This window comes from Rattus rattus, chromosome 14, assembly GCF_011064425.1.
Source record: "Rattus rattus isolate New Zealand chromosome 14, Rrattus_CSIRO_v1, whole genome shotgun sequence".
NCBI lineage: Eukaryota > Metazoa > Chordata > Mammalia > Rodentia > Muridae > Rattus > Rattus rattus.
The window spans coordinates 33,031,765-33,059,735 of record NC_046167.1 but is presented as its reverse complement, the minus strand read 5'-3'; the positions used below and the strand labels follow the sequence as shown (position 1 = coordinate 33,059,735).

The following is a 27,971-nucleotide window of genomic DNA, read 5'->3' as shown; positions in this document are numbered from 1 at the left end:
GACAAATGGCTTAGCTCAGGGAGAATGCTGAGAAAGCAGTTAATGCTGCTTGGATCGCCTATGGCCAATTGATGAATAACAGATGGAGACTCGAGAAATCCTGGGTGGTTTTTATTTGGGTGCCAGCATTAGTGGTGACCGTGAGGCAGGTGCAATGATTTGATACAAGGACAGAGGCTGTGGCTGGAAAAGAGGGAAATGAGGGTTTAAGCAGTGAGGTAGTGGGGAATCATAAAGGATAACAAGTATGCCAGAGACTGCATATATACTCTGCTCTATATACTGACTTCATGTGGACCTTGAGAGTGTGAGGAACACTAGGTCGACGACCCTCTTTAGCCTCCTACAGTGTTCTTTCATCACAGTATTGTGTATATGGGTGCATGTGAGTTCTCAACCCACTGCAACACCAGACATAGCTTCATCAAGAACTTTGGTGCCTATGTAATATAAAATTATAATTTGACTAACTTGGCAAGTCTGAAAACAGCCATCGTTTCTTCTAGTCCCCTCACCCAAAGATGTTATATAAGATTCATCAGAATGATGGGGTTCTGAAGTCCAACTTTAACTACAATAAACTACTATAATGGGTGAAATAAATAAAAGGATCAAAAGCATAGCCCTGCAGTCAGAGGAAATGGGGAGGAGAAGAGCAATGTTCAGAGATACAGTGAAGCCTGAGAGAGTCCAAGTGTAACTGACACTGGGAAGAAGACCCTGAAGGTCAGGTAGAATTGGCTGGGCAGATAGGCCTGGAGGAGTTGAGTGCATATTTCCTTGTTGAGCACTGCTTCTAAAGCCTGCCTTTCTAGCTTACACAAATCAGTACCAGGTTGTATTCATACCATGTTAAAGTCCTCAGTGTGTTTACTCTGTCTTTTCTAACATCACATACTCTTCTCATTTCTCCCAAACCGTCTCAGAGTGCCTACAGGGTTTTTACAAGTAGCACTTGCCTGAAGCATATGATTTTGAAAGTCCGAAGAGATGCTCGAAATTTTGAGCGCTACCAGCACAACCGGGACCTGGTGAATTTCATCAACATGTTTGCAGATACTCGGCTGGAACTGCCCCGGGGTTGGGAGATCAAAACTGATCATCAGGGAAAGGTGAGAATAATCAATATATATGGGGCTTTCCCCAAACACCAACATTCCCCAATGCAGAAGATAAGGAAGAAAGTAAGGGGAGGACTGTGGGAAAGGGGGCTTACATGTCCCAGAGCTGTAATATTGGCACCTTGGGAAGAAGGGAAGCAGTGACTTCCACAACAGGTTTCTTACTCTTTGCACAAAGCATATACCATGCCTTATGAGATATTTAGCATTCTTAGCTTCTTCCTTCTAGAAGCCAAATCGTGCCACTGCTGCCTAGGGAACAAAATACTGCTTGGTCCAGGACTACTGTACAACTTTACACCTTTAAATTTTCCATTGAGTGATTTTGTTCAATGGTCTGTGTCTTAGTTACTTTACTATAGCCAAGTCAACTTCCAAAAAGAAAGTATTTGACACTTACGGTTTCACAGGGTTAGAACCCATGGTCATCATGGCAGGAAACATGGCAGCAGACATGGTGCTGGAGCAGTAGCATGAAGTTTACATCCCTAGCAAGGATAGTTACTGGGAACTACTGGGAAGGCACAAGTTTTGTACAACCTTAACTTCTGCCTCCAGTAACACACCTTCAAAAAGGCCACACCTCCTAATACTTCTGTATTTGTCACTAGTCTGTTGCTCAGAGATAACATGGTGAAGGTAACTCTTATAAAGGAGAGTATTTAATTGTGGGCTTGCATAAAGTTTCAGGGATTTAGTCAATGATCTTCATGGAAGCAGCAGACATGGAGGTAGGCAGGCAAGGGACTGGAGAAGGAGCTGAGAGCTACATCCTGATCTGTAGGGTGGGGGGATTGGAGGGGGACAGGATGCTGGCATGAACTTTGAAACCCTAAAGCCCACTGCCAGTGACACATTTTCTCCAAGGCCACACCAACTCCAGCTAAGCCATGCCTCCTAGTCCTCATAGTCCTCCCTGTGGTGGTTTCAATAAAAATGGCTCCCATAGGTTCATATCTGAATGCTTAGGGAGTGGCATTAAGAAGTGTGGTCTTATTTTCTGAGGAACCACCAGACTGATTTCCAGAGTGGTTGTACCAGGTTGCAATCCCACCAACAATGGAGGAGGGTTCCTCTTTCTCTACATCCTCGCTAGCATCTGATGTCACCTGAGTTTTTGATCTTAGCCATTCTGACTGGTGTTAGGTAGAATCTCAGGGTTATTTTGATTTGCATTTCTCTAATGACTAAGAATGCCAAACATTTCTTTAGGTGCTTTGTGGCCATTCAATATTCCTCAGTTAAGAATTCTCTGTTTAGCCCTGTACCCCATTTTTAATAGGGTTATTTGATTCTCTGGAGTCTAACCTCTTGAGTTCTTTCTATATATTGGATATTATCCATCTATCAGATATAGGATTGATAAAGACATTGTACTACCTGAGGACCCAGCTATACCACTCCTGGACATATAACCAAAAGATGCTCCAACATATAACAAGGACACATGTTCCACTATGTTCATAGCAGCCTTATTTGTAATAGCCAGAACCTGGAAAGAACCCAGATGTCCTTAAACAGGGGAGTGGACAATGACTTCATGAAATTGTTAGGCAAATGGATGGAACTAGAAAATATCATCATGAGTGAAGCAACCCAATTACAAAAGAACACACGTAGTATGCACTCACTGATAAGTAGATATTAGCCCAAAAGCTCAGAATACCCAAGATATAATTCACAGACCACAAGCTCAAGAAGAAGGAAGAACAAAGTGTAGATGTTTTAGTCCTTCTTAGAAGTGTGGAGCAGAGACTGAAGGAAAGGTCACCCAGAGACTGCCCCACCTAGGGATCCATCCCATATGCAGCCACCAAACCCAGACACTATTGTGGATGCCAAGAAGTGCATGCTGACAGGAGCCTGATATAGCTGTCTCCTGAGAGGCTCTGCCAGAGCATGACAAATACAGAAGTGGATGCTCACAGCCAACCATTGGACTGATAATGGGGTCCCAAATGGAGAAGTTAGAGAGAGAACTGAAGGAGCTGAAGGTGTTTGCAACCCAGAAGTGAAATATCTATTTAAACTACATATGAATATTTATAAATCTACTTATGTGTAAGGGAGAATAAGTATTTTAGACAGTTAATAATATGATTCCTTATGACCTTTTCAAATATCTTAGCTGTTGTTTTAGCCTCCTCCCTTCATCTTCCGTATTTATCGCCTTCCCCTTCACTCATAAGAGCCCACATTTTTAAAATTCCTTTCATCAGATCATGTATACACTATATGCTCCTTTCTACTGCTCCACTACCTGTCCGCCCTGGCAGTGGTCCTTTTCTTTCTTTACCTTCTTCATTTCTGCAGTTACTTCAGGATATGTATTCACATCTAAGGATTTGGAGATGGGGTCTCTGATGAGACAGAACATGCACTCTTTATCTTTCTGGATTGGTATTACCTCATTCGACATGATCTTTTCTAGTTTGATGCATTAAGTTGCAATTTTCATTTTTTTACAACTGAATAGTATGTCATATGTTTACCTACCCCATTTTCAGTATTCATCCTTCAACTGAAGGACTCTTAGACTGTCTGTTTCCTAGCTGTTGTGACTAGAGCAGCAGTAAACGTGGCTGAACAAGTGTCTACGGAATTAATTTCAAATCCTCTGGGATGGGTATAGCTGGGTCATGTTGTAATTTATTTTCAGGTTTTTGGGTATTCTTCAAACTTAAGTATACAATGGATGCACTGGTCTACAATCCTACCAAGAGTGAACAAAGGTTTCTTTGTCCCCACAACACCTGACACCCCGCCCATACTTGTTGGTTGTTTTGGTGATTCGGAAAGTCCTTTCTCATGTAGGGTTCTGTTTATGTTTTCTTCTTGTAGTTTCAGTGTTTCAGGCTTCACACTGAGATCTGTGATGCATTTGCAATTAGTTTTTATACAAGGTGATAGCTATGGGTCTAATTTTACTCTTCTCCATGTTGACATGCATCCATTTTCCCAACACTATTTGTTGAAGTTTTTTCTCTAGCATATGTTTTCCATTTTTGTCAAATATTACATCACTGCAATTATGTGTATTCATATTTGTGTCTTTGGGGTTTTTTGGTCTAAATGTTTGCTATTGTTTCACACTACATTGTTTTTGTTACTATAGCTCTGTAACATGTTAAGATATGAAATTGTAATCCCTCCAGCATTGGTTTGTTTTGTTTTGTTTTGTTTTAATTGGGATTGTTTTGGCTATCCTAGGGCTGTTGTGATTCCATATGAATTTTTAGACAGATTGGTTTTTTTCTTTTTTATGAAGAATAAAATGGAGATTTTGATCAGGATTATATTGAAAGGACAAGAAGCTTTTGGAAAAATGTTCATTTTGCTACATTTATTCTATTAATCAGTGAGCATGCAATATGGTACGATACAGAATCAATATGCACAGATCAATAGATTTCACATATACCAACAACAAACTTACAGAGAAAGAGGTCATAGACATGCCCCCATTAACAATAGCCTCAATGAAAATAAACTATCTTGGAATAAACCTAATCAAGGAGGTGAAGAACCTCTGATGAAACTGTTAAACCTCTGAAGAAAAAGGTAGAGGAGACACTGACACTAGGGTAGACATCTTTAAAAGATGACTGCTTACTATTCAGAGAATGCAGGAGAGAAAAGTGACTACTATTAAACAAAAGGAAAAAGCCCGAAACAGAAAACTAGTTGAGAGGAAGCAGAGAGAAATGTGCTAAAAATAAACATTTAAAAATTTTCTGGGGGTAGTATAAAATACACAGGATAAATATAAGCAGAATTTCATCAAGGAGGAAGACAGAGCTATGTCACTGACAGGATATTATGAACATAAAAAATAGTGCCCGACTTGACAGGAGGAAATGATCAGATTTCAACCGATGAAGGAAACGACCCCAAAGTGCAAGACTCAAAAAACATTTTCATCCTTTCTATATAAGGCCCGCCCATAACCAACTAAGGAATGTGGCTTTCCCTTCATCTTTAAACCATGCATTAAAATAGTTACCATTGTCAATAGAATGTAGAAATCATTATTTTAATTCTTTGAGAAATCCCAAGGCCAAGAATAATGCCTAGCATTTAGGTGGCCCCCAATAAATCTATATAGGGGTGAAAGACTTACATGTAGAAGTCCCTGAAGAATAAACAAGAATAAAAGAACAGAAGAAATACTTGAAATTAAATATTAACATCAATTAAAGAACCAAATATCAACTATGAAAAATGAAACTCTCCTAATCTAAAATAAATTATTTATGTCTAGCATGATGGTGTGTCCCTATGATCTAATTAATTAGATTATTAATTAGAGAGTGTCTATGTAGTAGATCCTGTTTCATAATAAAGTGTTCAGGGAAGCAGACTCATTGAGCATTATTTTTGGTCTTTGTGGGTCAAAAATAAACTTTAAAAATAACCTTTATAAAATTATCTATGATATGATGATAAATCTGTACAAGATTTATTAAGGTAGTTTGGTATAGACCAACAATCTTCAATATTTATCTAACTTTTATCTCAGTAATCAACTCAATTTATAACAACATTCACAAATCTAAGAAACATTTAATTTATGAACCTCTGAATGGGTATTTGAATAATAAAAATCTACTTTTAACATTTTTTTGATTTAGTTGATACTTGTTTGCTTAAATTTTTATATAAGCATTTCATACATTTAATTTTTATCTATTCATGTTTCAGTCAAATTCAGATTATTATATTTTTACAACACTCTTGTCACTTTTAAATCCTCGCATTACTGATATTACTTAGTCGTTGCTCTATAAAGTACTCCAGATGCGATAATCCTTAACACACCATTTGATGAACGAACGTAGGCATGTTTTGTCTAACACCCTAGTTGAAGTCTATTTTTCATGATTTCCGGAAGCAGCATCCTATACCCCTGTAAGGTACCTCCATTTCAATGCTTTTTATTCATAATTTTAATTAAATTGCAAACTAGTGGCTCTCTATAAGGCCACTTTCATACATTTGTAATTTTAACTAACCCACTCCATACCCTATCCACCTTTATCCCCAACACTGTGCCTTCTGAATCCCTTAACCTCTAGTGTCTAGTCCTCTAATTTCTTCCATATCACATATGTTCTGCCACCCCCAATATTTATCTTGAACTGGATTTCAGGACAGTTGATTTCCATGTGGATTTGTCATACGCTCTTCGTTTTGCTTAACATTTTCTCCATCTCTTTATTTCCCCACCCCTTACTTCCTCTCTGCTTAAGTCTTCTGTGTGTATTCACATTCTCTGCTGTCATCTGTGTTCTGCTCTCCCTCCTCCCTCAGTGTATCTACCCCAATGGTGGATTTCTTGTTTCCTGACTTTCACATGTATTCCAAAACAAAAGATTCAAAACTAGGTTCTTTCATACGAGATAATACAGGTGGCATTATTATTTCAGAGCACGGCTTACCACAGTATAATTTTTCTCAATTCCACCTGTTAAACTACAGATTTCATGATCTCATTTTTCTTTACAGCTGAATGCAATCTCACTGTGTTTTGCTTGGTTGGTCCTTTTAACACTCCAGATGATTTCCAGAATGGCTTCACAGGTTGACACATGTACAAACAGAGCAAGAATTTGCCTTTACCACCCAATGTCAGCATTTGTTATCATTTTTATTTCTGATAATAGCCATTCTGACTGGAGTAAAATAGAATATTAATCATTTTAATCTTTATTTACCTGGTAGTTGAGGATGTCGAGCAATTTTTAAATGTGTCTACCAGACATTTGTATTTTTTTCTTTTAAAAACTTTGTGTTCAGTTCAAAAGTGGTTTTAAAATTAAATTAGTTTTTTCTTAATATTTACTTCTTTGATTTTTCATATATTCTAAAATCAGACCAGTTTCTCTCCTGACCTATTATTTTTAATTCTTTTAATCTCTCTTTCTCTCTCTCTCTCTCTCTAGATTCTGCTGCCTGTAAAGACTTGGATTGAATAGCTTATCAGTGAGCTCATCTCTGGAAAATATTGAGTTTCCCTCTCTGAGTAGCCATTAGTTTCCTGTCGCTCTTCATGTAGAGGGCCGGGAAGGTTTCCCCAATCTATGCTGGGATGTCAGGTAGTGTTGTCAATGAGAAGGTCTTCTTTACACAGACTTATTTTTATATGTCATTACTGCAGATTTCCTGTCATAGAGAGAAGATATTATCTCACAGCAGGCATCACGATCTGGCTCATACAAGCTCTCTATCCCATCTTCCATGAAGTTCCCTGAACCTTAGGTATAGGGATTGTGCTTGTATCAATTAGGGTTCATATCCCAAGTCAATTTTCTATATTTTAAGCAGTTGTGGCTTTCTGTAATTGTCTCCATCTTCTGCAAAAACTGTTTCTTTGATGAGGGGTGAGGGCTACATATATCTATGATATACAAATAAGTACACAGACCACAAATAGAAAATCAGAAGTAGGATGTTCTCCTCTAGGATCTATGACCTCACCAACTATAAGTAGTTGGCTACGTTTTCAGTACCAGGAATGAGTTCTTTCTCCTTGAGTGGGCCTGAAGTACAATTAAATGGCTGTTGGTAAGTCCCAAGATTTAAATGCCTCTATTGTTGTCTTGGGATTATCTCCCTATTCTGGTGGATCACAGCCATCCATAACTCCAGTTCTAAGGGATCCAACAGCCTTTTTTAACCCTATAGACACCCGGCACACATAAGTACATACATATATATATATATATATATATATATATATATATTTGTATATGTTTATGTGTATGTATATATATATGCAAAATATATATAACACAAATGAAATATAAACAAATAAGCATAAAAAACAAAATAATTGAAAATAAGGGGTCATGAATTAAAGAGGGAGTGGGAAGACAGGAGAGGAGGTGGAGGGACAGAGGAAGGGGTGAGAATTATGTAAATGCCATAATTATGTATAAAATCTACAAAAAATAAAATGTTTAAATCCCCATTTATTTAATAACAATGATACATTTAGATAAAAAAAACATTTCTCATTGTTTCTAATTCTGTCATTCATTCTACTTTTTGAGATTCAGGCATAAAAAGTCAGTGTTCCTAAGGATTCTCAGAAATTTCAAAATTAAACATAATTCTAACAATCTTTATAGTCTGAAATTTGTATAATCAAAAGCCATGCTTAATGAACAAAATAATTAATGTAATAAACTATAGTACTTGCAAGAACTTTTCTTTAGTCAATGTCTTAAAGCTTTTACTGTAGAGAGCTTTTGTTTCCTTTATTAGGTTTATTCTCAAGTCTTTGTATTTGTGGCAGCATATGCAGTGGGTATTATGGACACCATTGTTTATCTGATTTATTTTGGTATAATTGTTATTGTTATATAAGGAGGCTATATAAGGAGATTACTTTTGTTCCCACGATTTTGCTGAACGTGTTTATCAGCTGTAAAGTTCTGGTTGAGTCTTTACCATTGCTTGTGTTTAGAATCAGATCTATGAATAGGAATACTTTGACTTACTTTCTTATTTGTAACCCATTCATTTTTTTTCTTCTTCATTATTTACTAAAATAAATGCTATATTGAAAAGGAGCAGATCTAGCAACAAAGGGTACTGAATTATTATAAACCATACAATTTAATAACCTGTTTGACCAAGCCAGCTCAAGGGAGTGAGGATTGAAAAGAAAAGGACAATTAGACAACATTGTAACATGACTCCAGCCAGTGCTGAGGCTGAAGCAGCTTGACTTTTTTCCAGTCTGCTTTTATATCAGTGTAGGTACATTCAAAGAATAGGGTCAGTTCTCAGATAAAACACAAAGTGATCAAGCAAGGCAAAGAATAGAGACCAAACCAGGTAGTAATCAAACAAGGCAATAAACAAGGTCCCCAGAGTCACTGGGTCTAGGGATTATCAGGATTATCAAGACAAAAGAGAAATCGCACATTCCTTGGCTGTGTTTACTTTGATCTTTGCATTAGCTCAAATGTGAATATTCTCATTTGATCCTACTTCCTCCTCCCAGCCCAGTGACAAGTACTTGCCATAATTTCTATAAGTGGTACCAAAAGTTGTCCACGTTTTCCCCTTTTTTTATTTCATAATCAAGACTGCATCTGTCTTGGATTGTTCTGACAAAAATGCCTTACTTGCCTGTCCTGCAGTATGTACTTTCAAAAGCAATGCTATTCTGTGTTAGGTTGGTAAGGCACTGTACAGAAACTTACCTGTTATTGACTAACAGCCTGTTAAATTAATGACTCTGTTTGGGGACCCAGTTTTTAGTTTCAAACCATGTATTCTGGCCGCCAACATATTAATGTTGTTAAAGGCAAGTTTTATCACAATGGGCTAGAATAGAAGTATTCCCAGGACAAGAAAGGCTAACAGGATCAAGCTATATAAGCCATTCTTGAAGATGGAAATACTGACTTTAAGCCATGAATAATTTTATCAGTGAAAGATCCCTGAAGAGAGACCCTTACTCAAGTCTCGGGAAGTCGCGGACCCCAGACACAGAGAGACCATTTTGGATGTAATATGCAAAGGTAATGAATATGGTTTATTAAGGAGATCTATTACGGAGATCTCTGTGCCGACACGTACCCACGTATCCCACGCAGGAGACAGAGGTGTCGACCCTGAGTGGCTGGGAGAAGGGCTTTTTAAAGGAAGAAGGCACAAGCTCCAGGGGATGAGGGGAAGTCAAAAGGAAATACCAAAAATGTCACAAGGTAAAACTCTCAAAGTCACAGGATTGTTCTTAAGACTCTAGGGTTTAAATGAGAGGAAAGGTCAAGCATTCTCCTGAGAACAGATCCTGATTGTCCTTTAGGGTAAATGTTTGTCAGAGTTGATGAGGCATCTGCATCTGAAACACATCTGGTTAGGCTTGGCCATCCGGTTTCCTGGAATACTCTCTACAGGACACAATGGCTGGAGGGCACAAAGGGGACTTGAACAAACATCACAGGGGCAGAACAAACCCATTACTCATTTACTCAGTCCCGTGGTAAGCGGGAGGGTCTTTGCCTCCTGAACCAGTTCTCCTGCATTTTTAACAATCTGTCTTCCTGAGTCAGATCCTGTTGCTGAGTTTTGAGCTAATTTAAAACTCTACCTTTCTATCAGCAATGCCTGCAGCATTAAAACTCAGTGGAACAGCACTCTTTAAATTCATAATCTCGGTATGCAAAGGTAAAACATCCAGAGAGGCATTGGACTTATGTCAAATACCCTGCAAGTGTCTGAACTTTTCCCCAACTTTGGTGACTATCGTTGTAAATTCTAGAAGTAACACAAATCCATTGGTATTTAGCATGACACTCGAGATGGCTTCTTACTCTTAAACTCTGACGCTCCTCTCCAATAATTTTAATTGTATCATAAAGAACATCAATCAGTTGTTCCAAATGTCTATCTAACTCCTCTTGAATACTCAGAGCATTAGTAACATTTTTTGCTAAATGATTAACAAAAGTAGCTGTCTTAACTTCTTGTGTTAAAGCAATTGCAGAAGCAGTGGTGCGAGCTCTGAATGTAATTAGAGCTGCTAGACCAGGAATGATCAAGCCTGCTACCCTCTTACTTCTGCTTAAAGCCTGACTCACTTCTAGTATCTGCAAGCATTTTTCAGAATACCAAGGTTCTGTAATACTCACAGGCTAACTGACAGATCATCATAACACACATGCCAGATTTCAATACACTAACACAATTAGAAAGTATACAATCAACATAGCATAGCTTACATTAAATATCGTAGAAGAAACAAAAGTAATGTTAACATAACCAATTAATAAAAGATTAGGAGCCTTAACACATGCACTAACATTTGTTCAAATGGATTCTGTCTTAATTTTATCCACTGCAAATGTAACTTCATACAAGGCAGCTGTCAAGTTTCAAATATGTCTCTGGAAATGTCCAGAACCAGTCTTCCAAATCAAGACTGTCATTTTCTTTTTTCCAGTATTGGATTGATTTCTAGGCTAGTCCATGATTGAGTCAGAATAACTGGTCACATAAAAGGAAAGAGAAGAGTCATTATAACTTCTCTTGTTTGATTAATGTTTTGAAGGCAGTTTTCACAGTCTCCATGTTCTGTCCCACAAGTCTAAAAGCTTGAAGCAAGGCAGCTTGTCCAATCTGGGATATAGGCACACAAAGGTGGGTCAGGAACATATATCCAATACAGCTTCCCTGTTACCATTGTCAGGGGACTCAGAAAGCTCACAGGTCAACATTGTTCTTTGTCCTAGCATCAGCATGTCTCACCTGTCACTCTGGCAGCTAACTCGCTCCTTCAGTATCCTGCAGATCATATGACAGATCAAGATCACGCCATAGGCCAGTAAGTGACTCCTTCCATTTCACCTAGGCATCAGTATGCCTAGTTGTAGGGTGCCATAGACACTCAGCAGAGTTCCTTGGCATCCACGTTTTAAAATTTTAAATAAAAAGAACATGATTTAAATAAATTTGTGGTATACAGGGATATAATTCTCTCCCTTTTTATTTTATGAAAATATTGTTCTAAAGTTCCACAATACCTTGTCCTTGAGGAGTATAAGGAATCCCAGTAATATGGGTAACATTAAATTGTTGACAAACGTCTCAAATGCTTGACTGCAATAGCCAGTTCCGTTATCTGTTTTAATCTGATTTGGAACACCCAGCGTAGAGAAACATAGGCAATGACTAATTACAGTAGTTAAAGCAGTTGCAACAAGAAAACCTAAAAAGGTGTCAGTAGTCACATGTACATATTTTAATTTTCCAAAATCAGAAATATGATTAACATCCATTCGCCATAATTGAATAGGTGGGAGCCCTTGAGGTTAACACCATTATGTGGTACAGGAAGAAATTGAAATTTTACAATTTGATGTGCACATTTTCTAGAAATATTAAATTGTTGTCTCAAGCTCTTACTATTTTGATGATATAAAAAAATGAGATTCTTTGGCTAATTGCTCCTGTGTAAGGCCTATAGTCTGCCTGGTATGCAAATGTCCTGTGGCACTGCCCTTTCTAAGGGGTCTGGTCAGCTCTTATATGTCCTACAAAGTAGGGAACAGTACATTCTCTTAAATTAAGTTGTATTTGCATAAATGATTGCAAAATTTGAGAATTAGCAGAATTCCTTAAGAAAAGGAAAAGTTTCAAGCAATTGCAAATCAAAAACTTAATTTTTTTTTCAACATTTCAAAAACAGTGGCTACAGCAAGCAATTCAATTATCTGTGCTGAAACAGGGGGAAAGTCAAGAGAATAAATATGTGGTCCAATTACAGATGCTCCTTTCCTATTAGATGAGCCAGCTGTAAATACAGCTGGTGCTTTCTCTATTGGTTGTGTGTGCAAATTTACAGTAAATACAAAAGCATGTATAGAGGCAAATTGTAACAACTTGTCTTTTGGATAATGATTATCAATTTTGCCTGATAATTTTGCACATACAATAGGCCAAGTATCAGTATTCTGCAATAACCAATTTAATTGCTGTTTGGAATAAGGGATAATTATTTCATCAGGATCTTTCCCAAAATACTTTTGTGATTCTAACCTGTAATTATGTATTAACACAGCAGCAGCTTCAGAACAGGGTGTTAAAACTTTCTTTGGAGATGAAAAAAGATGAGTCCACATTAATGGTTCCTTTTGCTAAAGGGCTGCTGTGAGTGCAAACAGACAACTAATCATGGTCTATATAATGTATCTGTGTTGAATAGTAGCATCCTCTACTTTAGGCAAAGCTATTTGTCCCTCATCAGATAATTGTTGAGGGGAATTAGGATTTGCATCTCCCTTGAGAATATCAAACAGAGGCTTAAGTTCTCCTGTGGTGAGCTTAGGGTGAGGTCTTAGCCAATTAACATCTCCTAGAAGCTTTTAAAAATAATTTAAAGTAAGTAAACTATCTTTTCTTATTTGAATTTTCTGTGCCACAATTTGTTTAGGTATAACTGATGTCCCAAATATTGAAAAGACTATTGTCTTTGAATCTTTTCTGGAACAACTACTCCCCAAAATTTTAAAGCTCATTGTAAAGGAACAAAGCCTTGTGGTAAAACTCCTTCAGCAGGGTCAGCTAATAAAATACTATCCATATAATAAATATTATACACTAAAGGATTCAAAGTCCTAATCTCTTGTATTGAAACATCAACAAATAGTTTATATAATGAAGGGCTATTAGCCATTCCCTGTGGCAAAAGTTTCCAATGTGTTCTTTAAAATTACAAGCAGATATGCTAAATGCAAACCTTTTACAATCATGAAGATGCAAAGGAATAGTACTAAAAAATCTTTTAAATATATAAAAATTTTATGCATATTTTTGGAATGGCTGCTGGACTAGGTAAGCCAGGTTGTAATGCTCCCATAAGTTCCTAGTTTCATTAACCTTTCATAAATCTTGCAATAATGTCCTTGCCTGATTTTTTTCTTAATTACAAATATGGGTGAGTTAAAATCTTGAGCTTATGATTGAATTGCAAACTGCAGCTAATGGAACATTGGCAGTTTAACTATATTTTTAAAGTTTCTTTTTGCAATATTAGAGTACAATCATAATTTTGGAAAGCAAAACCAATTCTTAAGTGTGCAAACAATCCATTCTCTCTAAAATCAAAAACCAATTCTTACAAAGTTTGGTGCAAACAATCAGTGAACTAGATTCTCTCTAAAATCGGAAAGGGAATAACACTGAAATGTATATAAGTTCATTGCTTTAACTGACATAATACAAAGTTTAAGGCACTTATTTACAATAAAATTTTTTCATTTCAAAAAAAAAAACAAAGTTTGGCTGCCAGTTCTTATATATGAATGCATGATGGTGCAGCTTTTAACACCTCATTATTTTAAATCTTATCTTTTATAAGTCTGGCTTCTAGGACAAGGATTACATAAAATATTATCCCAATTTTGGGGTAACTATAGACTTGTTTCCTTAGGTTGGCTCACACCATGTGTTGTTGCCTAGAATGATCCCAACTGAGTTACCAGTTTTAAGCCAACTTTCTGTTACCAATGTTATGAATTTTTAATCATATACCCAATAACTTATAAGCCAATGATCTATAACTAAGATATGCAGAGTATATTTATACATTTAAGAGTAGTCAGAAACAAACATGAAGTGAGTGGCCACACACGTTATACTTTTAGACTAGACAAATTTTTCTTACTTTTTCTAACTATAATTTCAGGAGGACCTTGTCACCTGCTGACAGTACATACAGTCACAGAGATTTTTCTAGGAGAAACAATCATCAGCTCCCTTACCACAGAGCTGAGAAGCTGTGGGCCCGGCTGTGCTTGACTCCCAGCTACAGGCGCAGGGCAACTTATCGGTTGTGCAAATTGAGACTGCCTTTTTCTGAAATGAGTTAAAACTAAATTAAGGGGTGAATGACCAGCAGATAAAGTTTTAACCATTTTTTCTTTTGAACATGAAACACAGAGCAACAATCAAGTAAGGAAATGAAAACACAGACACAAACTGACAGACATGGACAGATTGGCGCGCCAAGGGTAAACAATAGACAAGAGAGGGAAGAGAACTAGATGTGCCACCAAAGGGACCCAGATACCCTACCTCAGTGACCCAGAACCAGAATTAAGCATTCTTCCAGTAGGAGCCAGAAAGGAGGCAGGATGTTTCCCGACCTCCTCCTGTCCCTAGGAGAACTCTGAAACAGCTTATGTTCATTTCCTTCTCTTTCATCAAACCATCCTGTACAGGGGAGAGGACTGTTTTTCTGAATTCCATGCTCTCTCTCATTTCCATCTCTAATCAAGGTCCAAAGACTAAAATCATCTATGTGAATTACCTTTGCTCCTCTAGATTTTGGCATAACTCTAAACACATACACAAAAAACATTCTACCATTACCTTGTCCCTTTTTACAAAGCTTATTCTCCGCTGGCCCAAATCTTCTTTATTACCCTTGGCCTTTGCTGCCTTTGCTCGAGCTTCCCTTCCCGAGGTGTCCTTCACTGTATCTCACTTACTTGAGCTCCAATGTTGAGCACCATCTGACTAAGCCAGTTCAGTCAGTCAACAGGGTCTCAAGGGAAGGAGTGAGGATTGAAAAGAAAAGGACAACTAGGCAACACTATAACATGACTCTAGCCAGTGCTAAGACGGAAACAGACTTATTTTTTTCCCAGTCTGCCTTTATATCAATCTAGGTACATTCAAAGAATAGGGTCAGTTCTCAGATCAAAGACAAAGTAAAAATCAAGTAAGACAAAGAACAAAGAGATCATACTGGGTAGTAATCAAACAAAGCAATAAACAAAGTCACCAGAGTCACTTCATCTGGGGATTAGCAAGAAAATCCTTGGCTGTATTTACCTTGATCCTTGTATTAGCCCAAATGAGAATATTCTTATCTGGTCCTACTTTCTCCTCCCAACCCAGTGATAATTTCTGTAAGTGGCATCAAAAGTTCACCACACTTGTTCATTAAATTTTTGTTAGTTTTTTTTAATGACTTGCAGAAATAATCACAAAATGTGAAATTTTCTTATAACAAAAGTATATATTTTTATGTGTAGAGAACCCATAGGTATTTTTATATGGCCATGAGAAAAAGAAAAGATTATGGGAAAACTTCAAAAACTATTTTTGTAGTTATCGCTCTATACTGTGATTTTGGGGGAACTTGGTTATTCTCTTTTTTCAAGTATTCTTGAATGCCCATGTGTTTATACTCATCTACTCAATGACTGTCAGGTAGGTTTTAAATTGTATGGAAGATAAACGACCAAAAATAAGTATGATGACTATGGTGGCCAGTGCTGTCATCATGACAGAGACTAGAAGCATCTGAGAAATGGTCTTTGAACACATTTGCAGGATTTTCTCAGTTACATTAAATGTGGTGGGAAGACCCATACCCTGATGTGACGCTATTCTCTGGCCAGGATCCTGGACTATATGGATGGAGAAAGGGAACTGAGGAGCAGAATGCATCCATTTGCTTTCTGGTACCTGATTGTGGGTGCAGCTGCTACAAGCTCCTACTGCCTTGACATTCCCAGCATGATCAAGGTATCCTCTAACTATTGGCCAGGACAGTCTCTCTCTCCTTCAAATTTCTTTTGTTCAAGTACTTGATCAGAGCCACAGGAAATGAAACTAAGAAGATGAGCCGGTAACAGTCATAGACTATCAGCTCCACCTCTAACTGTGTGTTGTCTTACTATCCATCTACAGTCTTTCTTTGTGGACCACAACAGCCGGGCTACTACTTTCATTGATCCCCGAATCCCTCTTCAGAATGGCCGCCTTCCCAATCATCTGACCCACCGACAGCACCTTCAGAGGCTCAGGAGCTACAGTGCTGGTGAGGTATGTTCTCTCTCTGCCCCGAATCATTCTGTCCAAGTCTCTGCTCTTCTCTGGGGCTGTAATTTTTTTTCTTAATTTCTTAGTTTTCATGACCTAGAGTTGTCTGTCCTGTGAGAGATGAAGGCATGTTGATATCTTTGCAGTGGAAGAACGAGTGATTATTGTGGGGTGCCCATTTAGCTGCCCTAATATGTCTCAGGCTGTCTTCTTTTTGTTCTTTCCTTTGTTGAAGCCACCATTACTAAAAATCTATCTGCTTCAAAAGGAAACTCAAAACAAAAAATCAAGAGGCCTCTATACAAACAGGATATCAAAAGTATCCTACTGCCAATCTGTAGCCTGCAGATGCTAATAAAATGACAAAATTGGTGATATTCAGTGTATGACTGACTTGAAAGCTTTCTTTAAAATGTTCTCTCCATAATCCCCATCAAAATTCCAATTCAATTCTTCATAGAGTTAAAAAAAGCAATTCTCAAATTCATTTAGAGTAACAGAAAAAAAAAAAAAAGCTAGGATACCAAAAACTATTGTCAATAATAAAAGAAGATCTGGGAAAAATCATCATCCCTGATGTCAAGCTGTATTACAGAGCAATACTGATAAAAACAAACAAACAAACAAACAAACAAACAAACAAACAAAACAAAACCACATGGTATTGGTACAGAGACAGGCAGGTAGATCAATGGATTAGAACTGAAGACCCAGAAATGAACCCACACACCTTTGGTCACTTGATCTTTAACAATGGAGCTAAACCATCCACTGGAAGAAAGATAGCATTTTCAACAAATGGTGCTGGTTCAACTGGAGGTCCACATGTAGAAGAATGCAAATTGAACCATTCTTACTCCTTGTACAAAGTTCAAGTCCAAGTGGATCAAGAACCTCCACATAAAACCAGATGTGTTGAATCTAATAGAAGAGAAAGTGGGGAAGGGCATCGAACACATGAGCACAGGAGGAAATTCACTGAATAGAACACCAGTGGCTCATGCTCTAATCAACAATTGACAAATGGGACCTCATACAATTGAAAAGCTTTTGTAAGACAAAGGACACTGCCATTAGGACAAAACAGCAACCAACAGATTGGGAAAAGATCTTTATCAACCCTACATTTGATAGAGGGCTAATATCCAAAATATAAAGAAATCAAGAAGTTAGATTCCAGAGAACAAAATAGCTTTATTAAAAAATGGGGTACAGCTCTGTACCCAAATCCCATGGGAGAGAGCTGGACTCTCAGAAGTGCAGACAATCCTGAGAGCTCAGAGGAGACCACCATTTCTGCTTACATTCCTGACCCAAGAGGAACCCTCCTGGAGCCCTCTGAGCAAAGGAACCTAGGATTGGTAAGGGACAGGAACCTTCCAGTCTCTGCCTGCATACAGAGCTGAAAGCCACAGCTATCTATATGCAGATCCCCTTGGGAGAAAGCCAGTCTTCAGGAGAGCTTATACGCAGGCTTACAAGAGGGTCAAGACATTGTCAGAGACAGCAAGACCAGTGAACACCAGGGACAAGCAGATGGCAAGAGGCAAGTGCAGGAACATAAGCAACAGAAACCAAGACAACTTGGCATCATCAGAACCCAGTGCCCCCCCACCAAAGCAAATACTGGATATCCCAACACACCAGAAAAACAAAATTTGGATTTAAAATGACATCTCATGATGATGATAAAGGTCTCTAAGAAGGGCATAAATAACTCCCTTAAAGAAATAAAGGACAGCACAGAAAAACAAGTAGAAGCCCTTAAAGAGGAAACACAAAAATCCATTAAAGAATTACAAGAAAACACAACCAAACAGGTGAAGGAATTCAATAAAACCATCCAGGATAAAAAAAAATGGAAATAGAAATAATAAAGAAATTACAAAAAGAGACAACCCTGGAGATAAAAAAACCTAGAAAAGAGACCAGGAGTCATAGATGCAAGCATCACCAAGAGAATACAAGAGATAGAAGAGAGGATCTCAGGGGCAGAAGATACCATAGGAAACATCGACACAACCGTCAAAGATAATGTAAAACCTAAAAAGATGGTGAGCAAAAACATCCAGGAAATCCAGAGTACAATGAGAAGAGGATAATAGAACAGAGCTAAGACTCCCAACATAAAGGGCCAGTAAATTTCAACAAAATTATAGAAGAAAGCTTCCCTAACCTAAAGAAAGAGACTCCCATAAACATACAAAAAGCCCACAGAACTCCAAATAGATTGGACCAGAAAAGAAATTCCTTCCATCACGTAATAGTAAAAAAACACCAAATGCACAAAACAAAGAAAGAATTTTAAAAGCAGTAAGGGGAAAAGGTCAAGTAATATATAAAGGCAGACCTATCAGAATTACACCAAACTTCTCAGCTGAGACTAGGAAAGCTAGAAGATCCTGGACAGATGTCATACAGACCCTAAGAAAACGCAAATGCTAGCCCAAACTACTATATTCAGCAAAACTCTCAATTAACATAGATGGAGAAACCAAGATATTCCATGACAAAACCAAACTGACAAAATAACTTTCTACAAATCCAGGCCAACAAAGGATAATAGACGGAAAACTCCAACATAAAAAGAGAAACTACACCCTAGAAGAAGCAAGAAAGTAATCTTCTTGCAACAAACCCAAAAGAAGAGAGCTACCCAAACATAATTCTACCTCTAACATCAAAAATAACAGAAAACAACAATCACTATTCCTTAATATCTCTTGACATCAATGGACTCAATTCTCTGATAAAAAGACATAGACTAAAAGACTGGATACTTGAAGAAGACCCAGCATTTTATTGCATACAGGAAACAAACCTCAGTGACAAAGACAGACACTACCTCAGAGTGAAAGGCTGGAAAACAATTTTCCAAGCAAATGGTCTCAAGAAACAAGCTGGAGTGGCCATTCTAATATCGAATAAAATTGACTTTCAACCAAAAGTTATCAAAAAAGATAAAGAAGGCACTTCATATTCACCAAAGGAAAAATCCACCAAGATGAACTCTCAATCCTGAATAACTATGCTCCAAATGCAAGAGGACCTACATTCATGACAGAAACCTTACTAAAGGTCAAAGCACACATTGCACCTCACACAATAATAGTGGGATTTCAACATCCCACTCTCATCAATGGACAGATTATGGAAACAGCAACTAGACAGAGACATAGAGAAACTAACAGAAGTTATGAATCAAATGTTTTCTAACATCTCATTCTAAAACAAAAGAATATACCTTTTTCTCAGTACCTTCTCCAAAATTGACCATATAATCGGCCACAAAACAGGTCTCATCAGATACAAGAAGATTGACATAATCCCATGCACCCTATCAGATCACCATGGACTAAGACTTGGTCTTCAATAAAAACAAAAATGACAGAAGCACATATACATATGAAAGTTGAACAACATTCTATTTAATAACTTGATCAAGGAAGAAATAAAGAAAGGAATCAAAAACTTTTTAGAATTTAGTGAAAATGAAGGCACAACATACCCAAACTTATAGGATACAATAAAACAGTGCTAAGACAAAAGCGGATACCTCAGAGTGCCTTCAAAAAGAAACTGGAGAGAGCATACATTAGCAACTTGACAGCACACCTAAAAGCTCTAGAACAAAAAGAAGCAAATACACCCAAGAGGAATAGACTGCAGGAAATAATCAAACTCAGGGCTGAAATCAACCAAGTAGAAACAAAAAGAACTATACAAAGAATCAACCAAACAAGGAACTGGTTCTTTGAGAAAATAAACAAGATAGATAAACCTTTAACGAGACTAACCAGAGGGCACAGAGAGTGTATCCAAATTAATAAAATCAGTAATAAAATAGGAGACATAAGAACAGAATCTGGGGAAATGCAAAAAATCATCAGATCCTACTACAAAAGCCTATACTCAGCAAAACTGGAAAAACTAGATGAAATGGACAAATTTCTAGACAGATACCAGGTACCAAAGTTAAATCAGAATTAGATAAACCATCTAAACAGTCCCATTACCCCTTAGAAAATAGAAGCAGTCATTGAAAGTCTTCCACACAAAAAAAGCCTAGGACCAGATGGTTTTAATGCAGAATTCTATCAGAAATTCATAGAAGTCATAATACCAACAACACTGTCCAAACTTCCACAAAATAGAAACAGAAGGAACACTATCCAATTCTTTCTATGAAGCCACAATTATACTTATGCCTAAACCACACAAAGACCCAACATAAAAGAAACTTCAGACCAATTTCCCTTATGAATTTCAATAAAATTCTTGCAATTCAAACCCAAGAACACTACAAAACGATCATCCACGCTGGTCAAGTAGGTTTCATCTCATGGATGAAGGGATGGTTTAATATCCAGAAATCCACCAACATAATCCAGTTTATAAACAAACTAAAAGAAAAAAACCATATGCTCATCATGATGAGAAAACATTTGACAAAATTCATGTTAAAAAGCCTAGGACCAGATGGGTTTAGTGCAGAATTCTACCCAGACCTTCATAGAAGACCTAATACGAATAGTGTATTTTTGTATTCCACAAAATAGAAACAGAAGAAACACCAATCAATTCCTTCTATTAAGTCACAATTATGCTTATACCTAAACCACACAAAGACCCAACAAAGAAAGAGAACTTCAGACAAACTTCCCTTATGAATATTGATGCAAAAATAATCAATAAAATTGAGTTAGAAAGTTCAATTTGCAAATTCATCTGGAATAATGAAAAACCTAGGATAGGGAAAACTATCCTCAACAATAAAAGAACTTCTGGGGGAATCACCATCCCTGACCTCAAGCTGTATTACAGAGCAATAGTAATAAATACTGTATGGTATTGGTACAGAGAGAGGCAGGTAGATCCGTGGAATAGAATTGAAGACATAGAAATTAACCCACATACTTACGGTCACTTGATCTTTGACAATGGAGCTAAAACCATCCAGTGGAAAAAAAGATAGCATTTTCATCAAATGGTGCTGGTTCAACTGAGAGTCAGCATGTAGAAGAATGCAAATCGATCCATCCTTATCCACTTAAGTCCAAGTGCATCAAGGACCTCCTCATCAAACCAGATACACTCAAACTAATAGAAGAAAAAGTGGGGAAGAACCTGGAACACATGGGCACCAGGGAAAATTTCCTGAACAGAACACCAATGGCTTATGCTCTAAGATCAAGAATCGACAAATGGGACCTCATAAAATTGTCAAGCTTCTGTAAGGCAAAGGACACTGTTATTAGGACAAAATGACATCCAACAGGTTGGGAAAAGATCTTTACCAGTCTTATATCTGATAGAGGGCTAATATCCAAAATATGCAAAGAACTCAACAAAGTAGACTCCAGAGAGTCAAATAACCCTACTAAAAATGGGATACAAATTAAACAAAGAATTCTCAGCTGAGGAATATCAAATGGCTGAGAAGCACCTAAAGAAATGTTCAACATCCTTAGTGTTCAGGAAAATTCAATTCAAAAAGACCTTGAGATTCCACTTCATACCAGTCAAAATGGCTAAGATCAAAAACTCAGGTGACAACAGATGCTGGCAAGGATGTGGAGAAAGAGGAACACTCCTCCATTGTTGGTGGGATTGCAAACTGGTACAACTCAGGAAATCAGTCTGGAGGTTCCTCAGAAAATTGGACATTACACTACCTGAGGACCCAGCTACACCTCTCCTGGGCATATACCCAAAAGGTGCTCCAACATACAACAAAGACACATGCTCCACTATGTTCATAGAAGCCTTATTTATAATAGCCAGAAACTGGAAAGAACCCAGATGCCCTTCCGCAGAGGAATGGATACAGAAAACATGGTACATCTACACAATGGAGTACTACTCAGCTGAGTCAAAAACAATGACTTTATGAAATTCATAGGCAAATGGATGGAACTAGAAAATATCATCCTGAGTGAGGTAACCCAATCATAAAAAAAAAAAACACACACACATGGTATGCACTCACTAATAAGGGGATGTTGGCCCAAAAGCTCACATTACCCAAGATACAATCCACATACCACATGAAGCTCAAGAAGGATGACCAAAGGACAGATGCTTCAGTCCTTCTTAGAAGGAGCAACAAAAATAGGAGGGGATATGGAGACAAAGTTTGGAGGAGAGACTAAAGGAAAGGCCATCCAGAGACTGCCCCACCTGGGGATCCAGCCCATATACATACAGCCACCAAATCCAGACAATATTGCTGATGCCAAGAAGTGCATCCTAACAAAAGCCTGATATCTGATATAGCTGTCTACTAAGAGGCTCTGCCAGAGCATGACAAATACAGAGGCAAATGCTAGCAGCAAACCATTTAACTGAGAATGGGGGAATCTCCCTTGGAGGAGTTAGAGAAAGAATTTAAGAAGCTGAAGTGGTTTGCAACCCCATTAGAACAACAATACCAGAACTCCCAGGGAGTAAACCACCATCCAAAGAGCACACATGGACAGACCCATGGCTCCAGCTGTATATGTAGCAGAGGATGGCCTTGTTGGGCTCCAATGACAGGAGAAGCGCTTGGTCCTGCCAAGCCTGAACTTCCCAGTGTAGGGTAATAGTGCGGGGAGGTGGGAAAGGGTGGGTGGTTCGGTGGGGGAAAGGAGATAACATTTGAAATGTAAATAAAAAATATCCAATAAAAAATGGGGTAAAGAGTTAAAGAGAGAATTTTCAACTGAAGAATATCAAATGGCTGAGAAGCACTTAAAAGAAAGTTCAGCTTCCTTAGTCATCAGGGAAATGCAAATCAAAAATCACCCAAAGATTCCACCTCAAAATGGTTAAGACCAAAAACTCAGATGACAGCAGATGCTGTATAGGATATGGAGAAAGAGGAACACTCCTCCATTGTTGGTGGGACTGCAAGCTGATAAAACCACTTTGAAAATCAGTCTGGCAGTTCCTAAGAAAATTGGAAATAATTCTACCAGCTAGACCACTAATGGACATATACCCAAAAGATGTTCCAACATATAATAAGGGCATATCCTCCACCTTGTTAATAAGCAGCCTTCTTTATAATAACCAGAAACTGGAAACAACCCAGATATCCCTCAACAGAAAAATAGATATAGAAAATGTGGTACATTTCCACAATAGAATACTGCTCAGTCATTAAAAACAATGACTTCATGAAATTCTCAGGTAAATGGATGGAACTAGAAAATATCATCCTTAATGAGGTAACACACACACACACACACACACACACACACACACACACACACACACACGGTATGTAGTCACTGATAAGTAGATATTAGCCCCAGAGCTCACAATTCCCATGATACAGCCCACAGACCAAATGGAGCTTAGAAGGAAGATCATGATGTGGATCCTTTGGTCCTGTATTGAGGGAGAAACTGAGTGATCTCAGGAGGTGGGGGATGGGGAAGTTCTCTTCATAAGACCCTGGAGAGAACTTCAATAATACAACCATGGACTAATAATTAACAGAGATATGAAAAGGAAAAAAGAACCAGGCCCTGTGAATACTTTGTCCACATCCTGTAGTCTTTTCCCTGGTTTTATCTTCTTTTCCCGCTTATGACTACTTTCTGCTGAGCAATGAGAGTCTTCTGACTTTCTGAAGGATTGTATTCATTACCTTTCTAAACTAGACCCCGTATCCAATACTGGTCCTTAAGGTCCCCTGACTGCCCAGGAATGTCTCCATCCAACCACTCCATCCTTTATGCTCGAGTCTCTCGCCATCCAGTGTCAATGCTTGGCATTCTGAGCCTACAACGCCCAAGTGTTTTTGTTTTTTTTTTGTTGTTGTTGTTTTGTTTTGTTTTGTTTTGTTTTTTTTCTTCTTCGGAGCTGAGGACCAAACCCAGGGCCTTGTGCTTGCTAGGCAAGCGCTCTACCACTGAGCTAAATCCCCAACCCCTACGCCCAAGTGTTTTTAGCTCTAGCTTTCTCATAGTTGGCCCAAAGCATCCTCACTCATCTGCCTTTGGGGCAGCTGAAATTCATTTGGCTTCTTAAACTTTTCAGTCTGGATTAATTTTCCCAGTAAGCATGTGAGCTCAGAAGCACCGTTTTTCTCTGAAGCATACCTATAACGCTAATTCTCCATGGAACTAGGACTAGAAGGAAACCCTTTCTGTTTAAAAGCCATATTCATTTCAACATAACCCACCAAGTTGCAATACCTTCCTTGGGAATGAGACAAAAGGGATCTCCTAAAGTCAGGTCCCCAAGTCTTCTGAAGCTGAAATTTCAGATGTATTTATTTCTATGGTGTTTATCTATAATTCATCAGTTAATCCACACATAAGTGATCATCAAGAATTCTCTCATTTCTATATATAAAACACACATTAATGTGAACTGGAATAATTCCCTCCAAGGAAAAACCCATATCATTTCAGTTTCAGAAAAGTTTTTACATGTTTATTAACTGGTGAAGAAAATATGGAGACTAATACTGGATAATCTGCTCAGCAAACATCATTCAGTGCTGTGAGCTGTGTCCGCTCACTTGAGGCTAAAGTGTGCTGCTGCAGTGCTAGTCCTGAAGGCTGGTTTCTCACTACCGCTGAGCAGAGTTGAGAGCTAAGTAGAAAGCCCACCAATGTGGCATATGACCTAATTCTTGTCTCTCAAATAGCTACAGGCAATGGGAAGAACAAGAAGGGGAAAATGATAGATTCACAGCCTAACTAGAAGTGGAACCAAGCACTGTGGTCAGATACTGACTGGCAACACACTTGTGTATAGTACGGATATTGTTTATGTCACTACACAGTATGAAAGTATGACTTAGTTTTTCTAAGAGGGGAAGGTCCTTTGTGACTAGAATTTAGTCCCATTTTAAGTATTGTAACTGGGTTCTTTTCAAAATTGTTAAATGTATTAAGGCTTACTTATCATACTTTTCAAGTTTTACTTTATAGCTGATACATTTAATAAATATTCCAAAGTGGAAAGTCTACACTGTCGTGATCTCTCTGTTCATTTATTTGGTTGCTTGGTCGTTCAGTTGGTTGTTTTGTTGCTTTGCTGAGACAGTTCACCCAGGAAATCTGAACTGGTTGAGAAGTAGGCTAGCCTTAAACTATCCCCTGCTTCTATTTCCAGACATCTAAGATTACAACCATGTACCACAATGCTGGGCTCTAAAGTCTTAAGAGATAAAAATATATCTGGACTCATGGTAGAAAACTTACTACCATGTTTTAGATCTTAGGAGCTTGATTAATTTCCAAAATTGACCTATGTTTCAATTAATTGTCATAAATATGAATGTTAAACTAAACAAAGATATTTATCACAGGAAATTTGGCCAAAATTTCTAATGTAAACAGTGTAATCTGGTAGTGGGGTTTGATATAAATAAACGCTTTACAGTCAAATATTAGTCAGAATCACGGTTTTCTCTCCCACAGTTGAAAACATTGGATACATTTATATTTTGAAACCCTAGATTTTATATGTATAAATTGAGTATAATAATTTTATTTGGTAAAAAAATATTGTAGTAATGAAAATACAATTTGGAAAGAAACCAGAGCAGCGATTGGAATAATAGATGCTAAACCAGGAGGGCTATTTGAGGATGGTCAACACGACCTAAAGAGCAGGTGCATCCCACATCCCTGTTGAAGTTCAATGCCAACTGTCTGAAAAGAAAACCATAGATCTGTATTTCTACTAATGCTTATTAGAATTTATTTCTCTAGTGTTTCTGGTCAGTGCACTGATTAATATTCCTGACATTTGGCCCAATCACTTTCACAAGATGACACACCCAACATTCCACATACTCAATTTTTAAAATTTGCTTGGTTTTTGTCACTTTAAAGATTTTTAACTTTGTTTTTCTGAATCTAGGTGAAACCAAGATATTTTAACTTTCATGCAGAAAAGAAAATGGTTTACAAGGAAAATCTGTAATTGATGGCAGATTTTTCAATCCTACACTTTTATTTAAATTAGGCCTCAGAAGTCTCTAGAAACAGAGGAGCATCTTTGCTGGCCAGACCAGGACACAGCCTAATAGCTGCTATTCGGAGCCAACATCAGCACGAGTCCTTGCCACTGGGTATGTACTCTAAGTCATTGAGCCTCTAGCAGCCCAATATTTAAAGCAGTGCTGTCTTTCCTGGGAAACCTTCAGCAGTCCTACATATTCTTTCTTTTCTCACACATTTTATGTAGATTCAGCTATCTGAAAATAAATAAGATTCATCCTATTCTCTACTCCGGGATTAAGGGCAGGCACCACCATGCCTGGCCTCTCCTCTTTCATGACACATCACAACTTTTCTCTCTTCCTTCCCGTCTCTATTAGTCCTTTCTTCTAGATCCTTGTGCTCTTTCTCTTCTATTCTATTCAATAATCAATTAAACTCAGAAAGAAAAAAAAATGTTTAAGTGAAATAATTGATTCATTTTCTTGTGCTGTATGCAAGGTTTTGCATTGTTTGTTGGTTTATTTGTTTACTATTGTTATCTACCTGTAATCTGTATCTCCATATGTTTATGTTTTGTGACATGGTCACACTAAGTTGCTATGGCTAGACTTAAACATTCTCTCTAGCATAGACAGGCACCAAATCAAGATCTAGCTGCCTTAGATTTCTGAGTAGACTTCAGATTATAAGCCTCTGCCTCTACACCCAGCTACATGAAGGTGGTGTTTTTTAATATGGTGATTTTATTCCATCTTTAAGAATTTTATACCTGTATACAATGTGTTTTAATTGTTATTTACCTACTACTCTCCCTTCAAACTACTCCTAACCCTTCCTCTATTTTTAAGCCACCATTAGTGCTGCCCATATGCACATGGGTATAGGACCATCTACTGGTGACTTTGTAATCTACCAAAAGACACACTACAGAAAAAATTACTCTTCCTCTACTATCAACCGTCAAGTGCTAATAACTCTTCAGTTAGGAGTGGGGCATCAGGTGCCCTTCCACATACATGCTGGGATGTTGACTGGCTTGATTTTATGGTCATATTCAGAAGACATTGTTTTGCCCCAGTCCTCACCAACCTGACGCTAAGAATCTTTCTGCCCTATTTTCTGTTGGGTATTGTGAGCCTTGAGAGGAGGGGGGGTCACGTTTAGGACTGCATACTACACAATCACCTACTCTCCACATTTTGACCAGTTGTGAGTCTCTGCAGGAACGAAGAAGCTTCTCTGATGAGCACTGAAAGTCGAACTCCTCTGTGAGCATAAAGATAAATATTAAAAAGGCAGTCTAAAACTTTGCCTATTTATTAGCATAATAACGATGGGTTCTCCCCCAAGCCTATGACCTCCCCAGTCATAGTTCTTTATCGGGTTTAGAGTAGACTTGGGAACCCTCCTGCAGAGCAGATCCTAAATCAGGGGTGTGTGTGTGTGTGTGTGTGTGTGTGTGTGTGTGTGTGTGTGTGTGTGTGTGTGTATTTCATTAGTTTCAGCTGTGACATTGACTATTCTAATTTGTGTGTGTGTGTGTGTGTGTGTG

The 27,971-nt window shown here is 37.9% G+C and overlaps 1 protein-coding gene across 3 annotated transcripts in view; it reads left to right on the top strand.

The window, feature by feature from the left end:
* The window catches only part of Hecw1 (HECT, C2 and WW domain containing E3 ubiquitin protein ligase 1), a 367,055-nt gene that overhangs the window by 264,404 nt on the left and 74,680 nt on the right, over window positions 1-27,971 (top strand). For all 3 annotated transcript variants that reach the window (XM_032884399.1, XM_032884397.1, XM_032884396.1), the window contains 3 exons: window positions 927-1,112; window positions 16,338-16,472; window positions 26,442-26,547. In XM_032884399.1, the coding sequence (XP_032740290.1) occupies window positions 927-1,112; window positions 16,338-16,472; window positions 26,442-26,547 (427 nt within the window). The remainder of the gene's footprint in view (window positions 1-926; window positions 1,113-16,337; window positions 16,473-26,441; window positions 26,548-27,971) is intronic.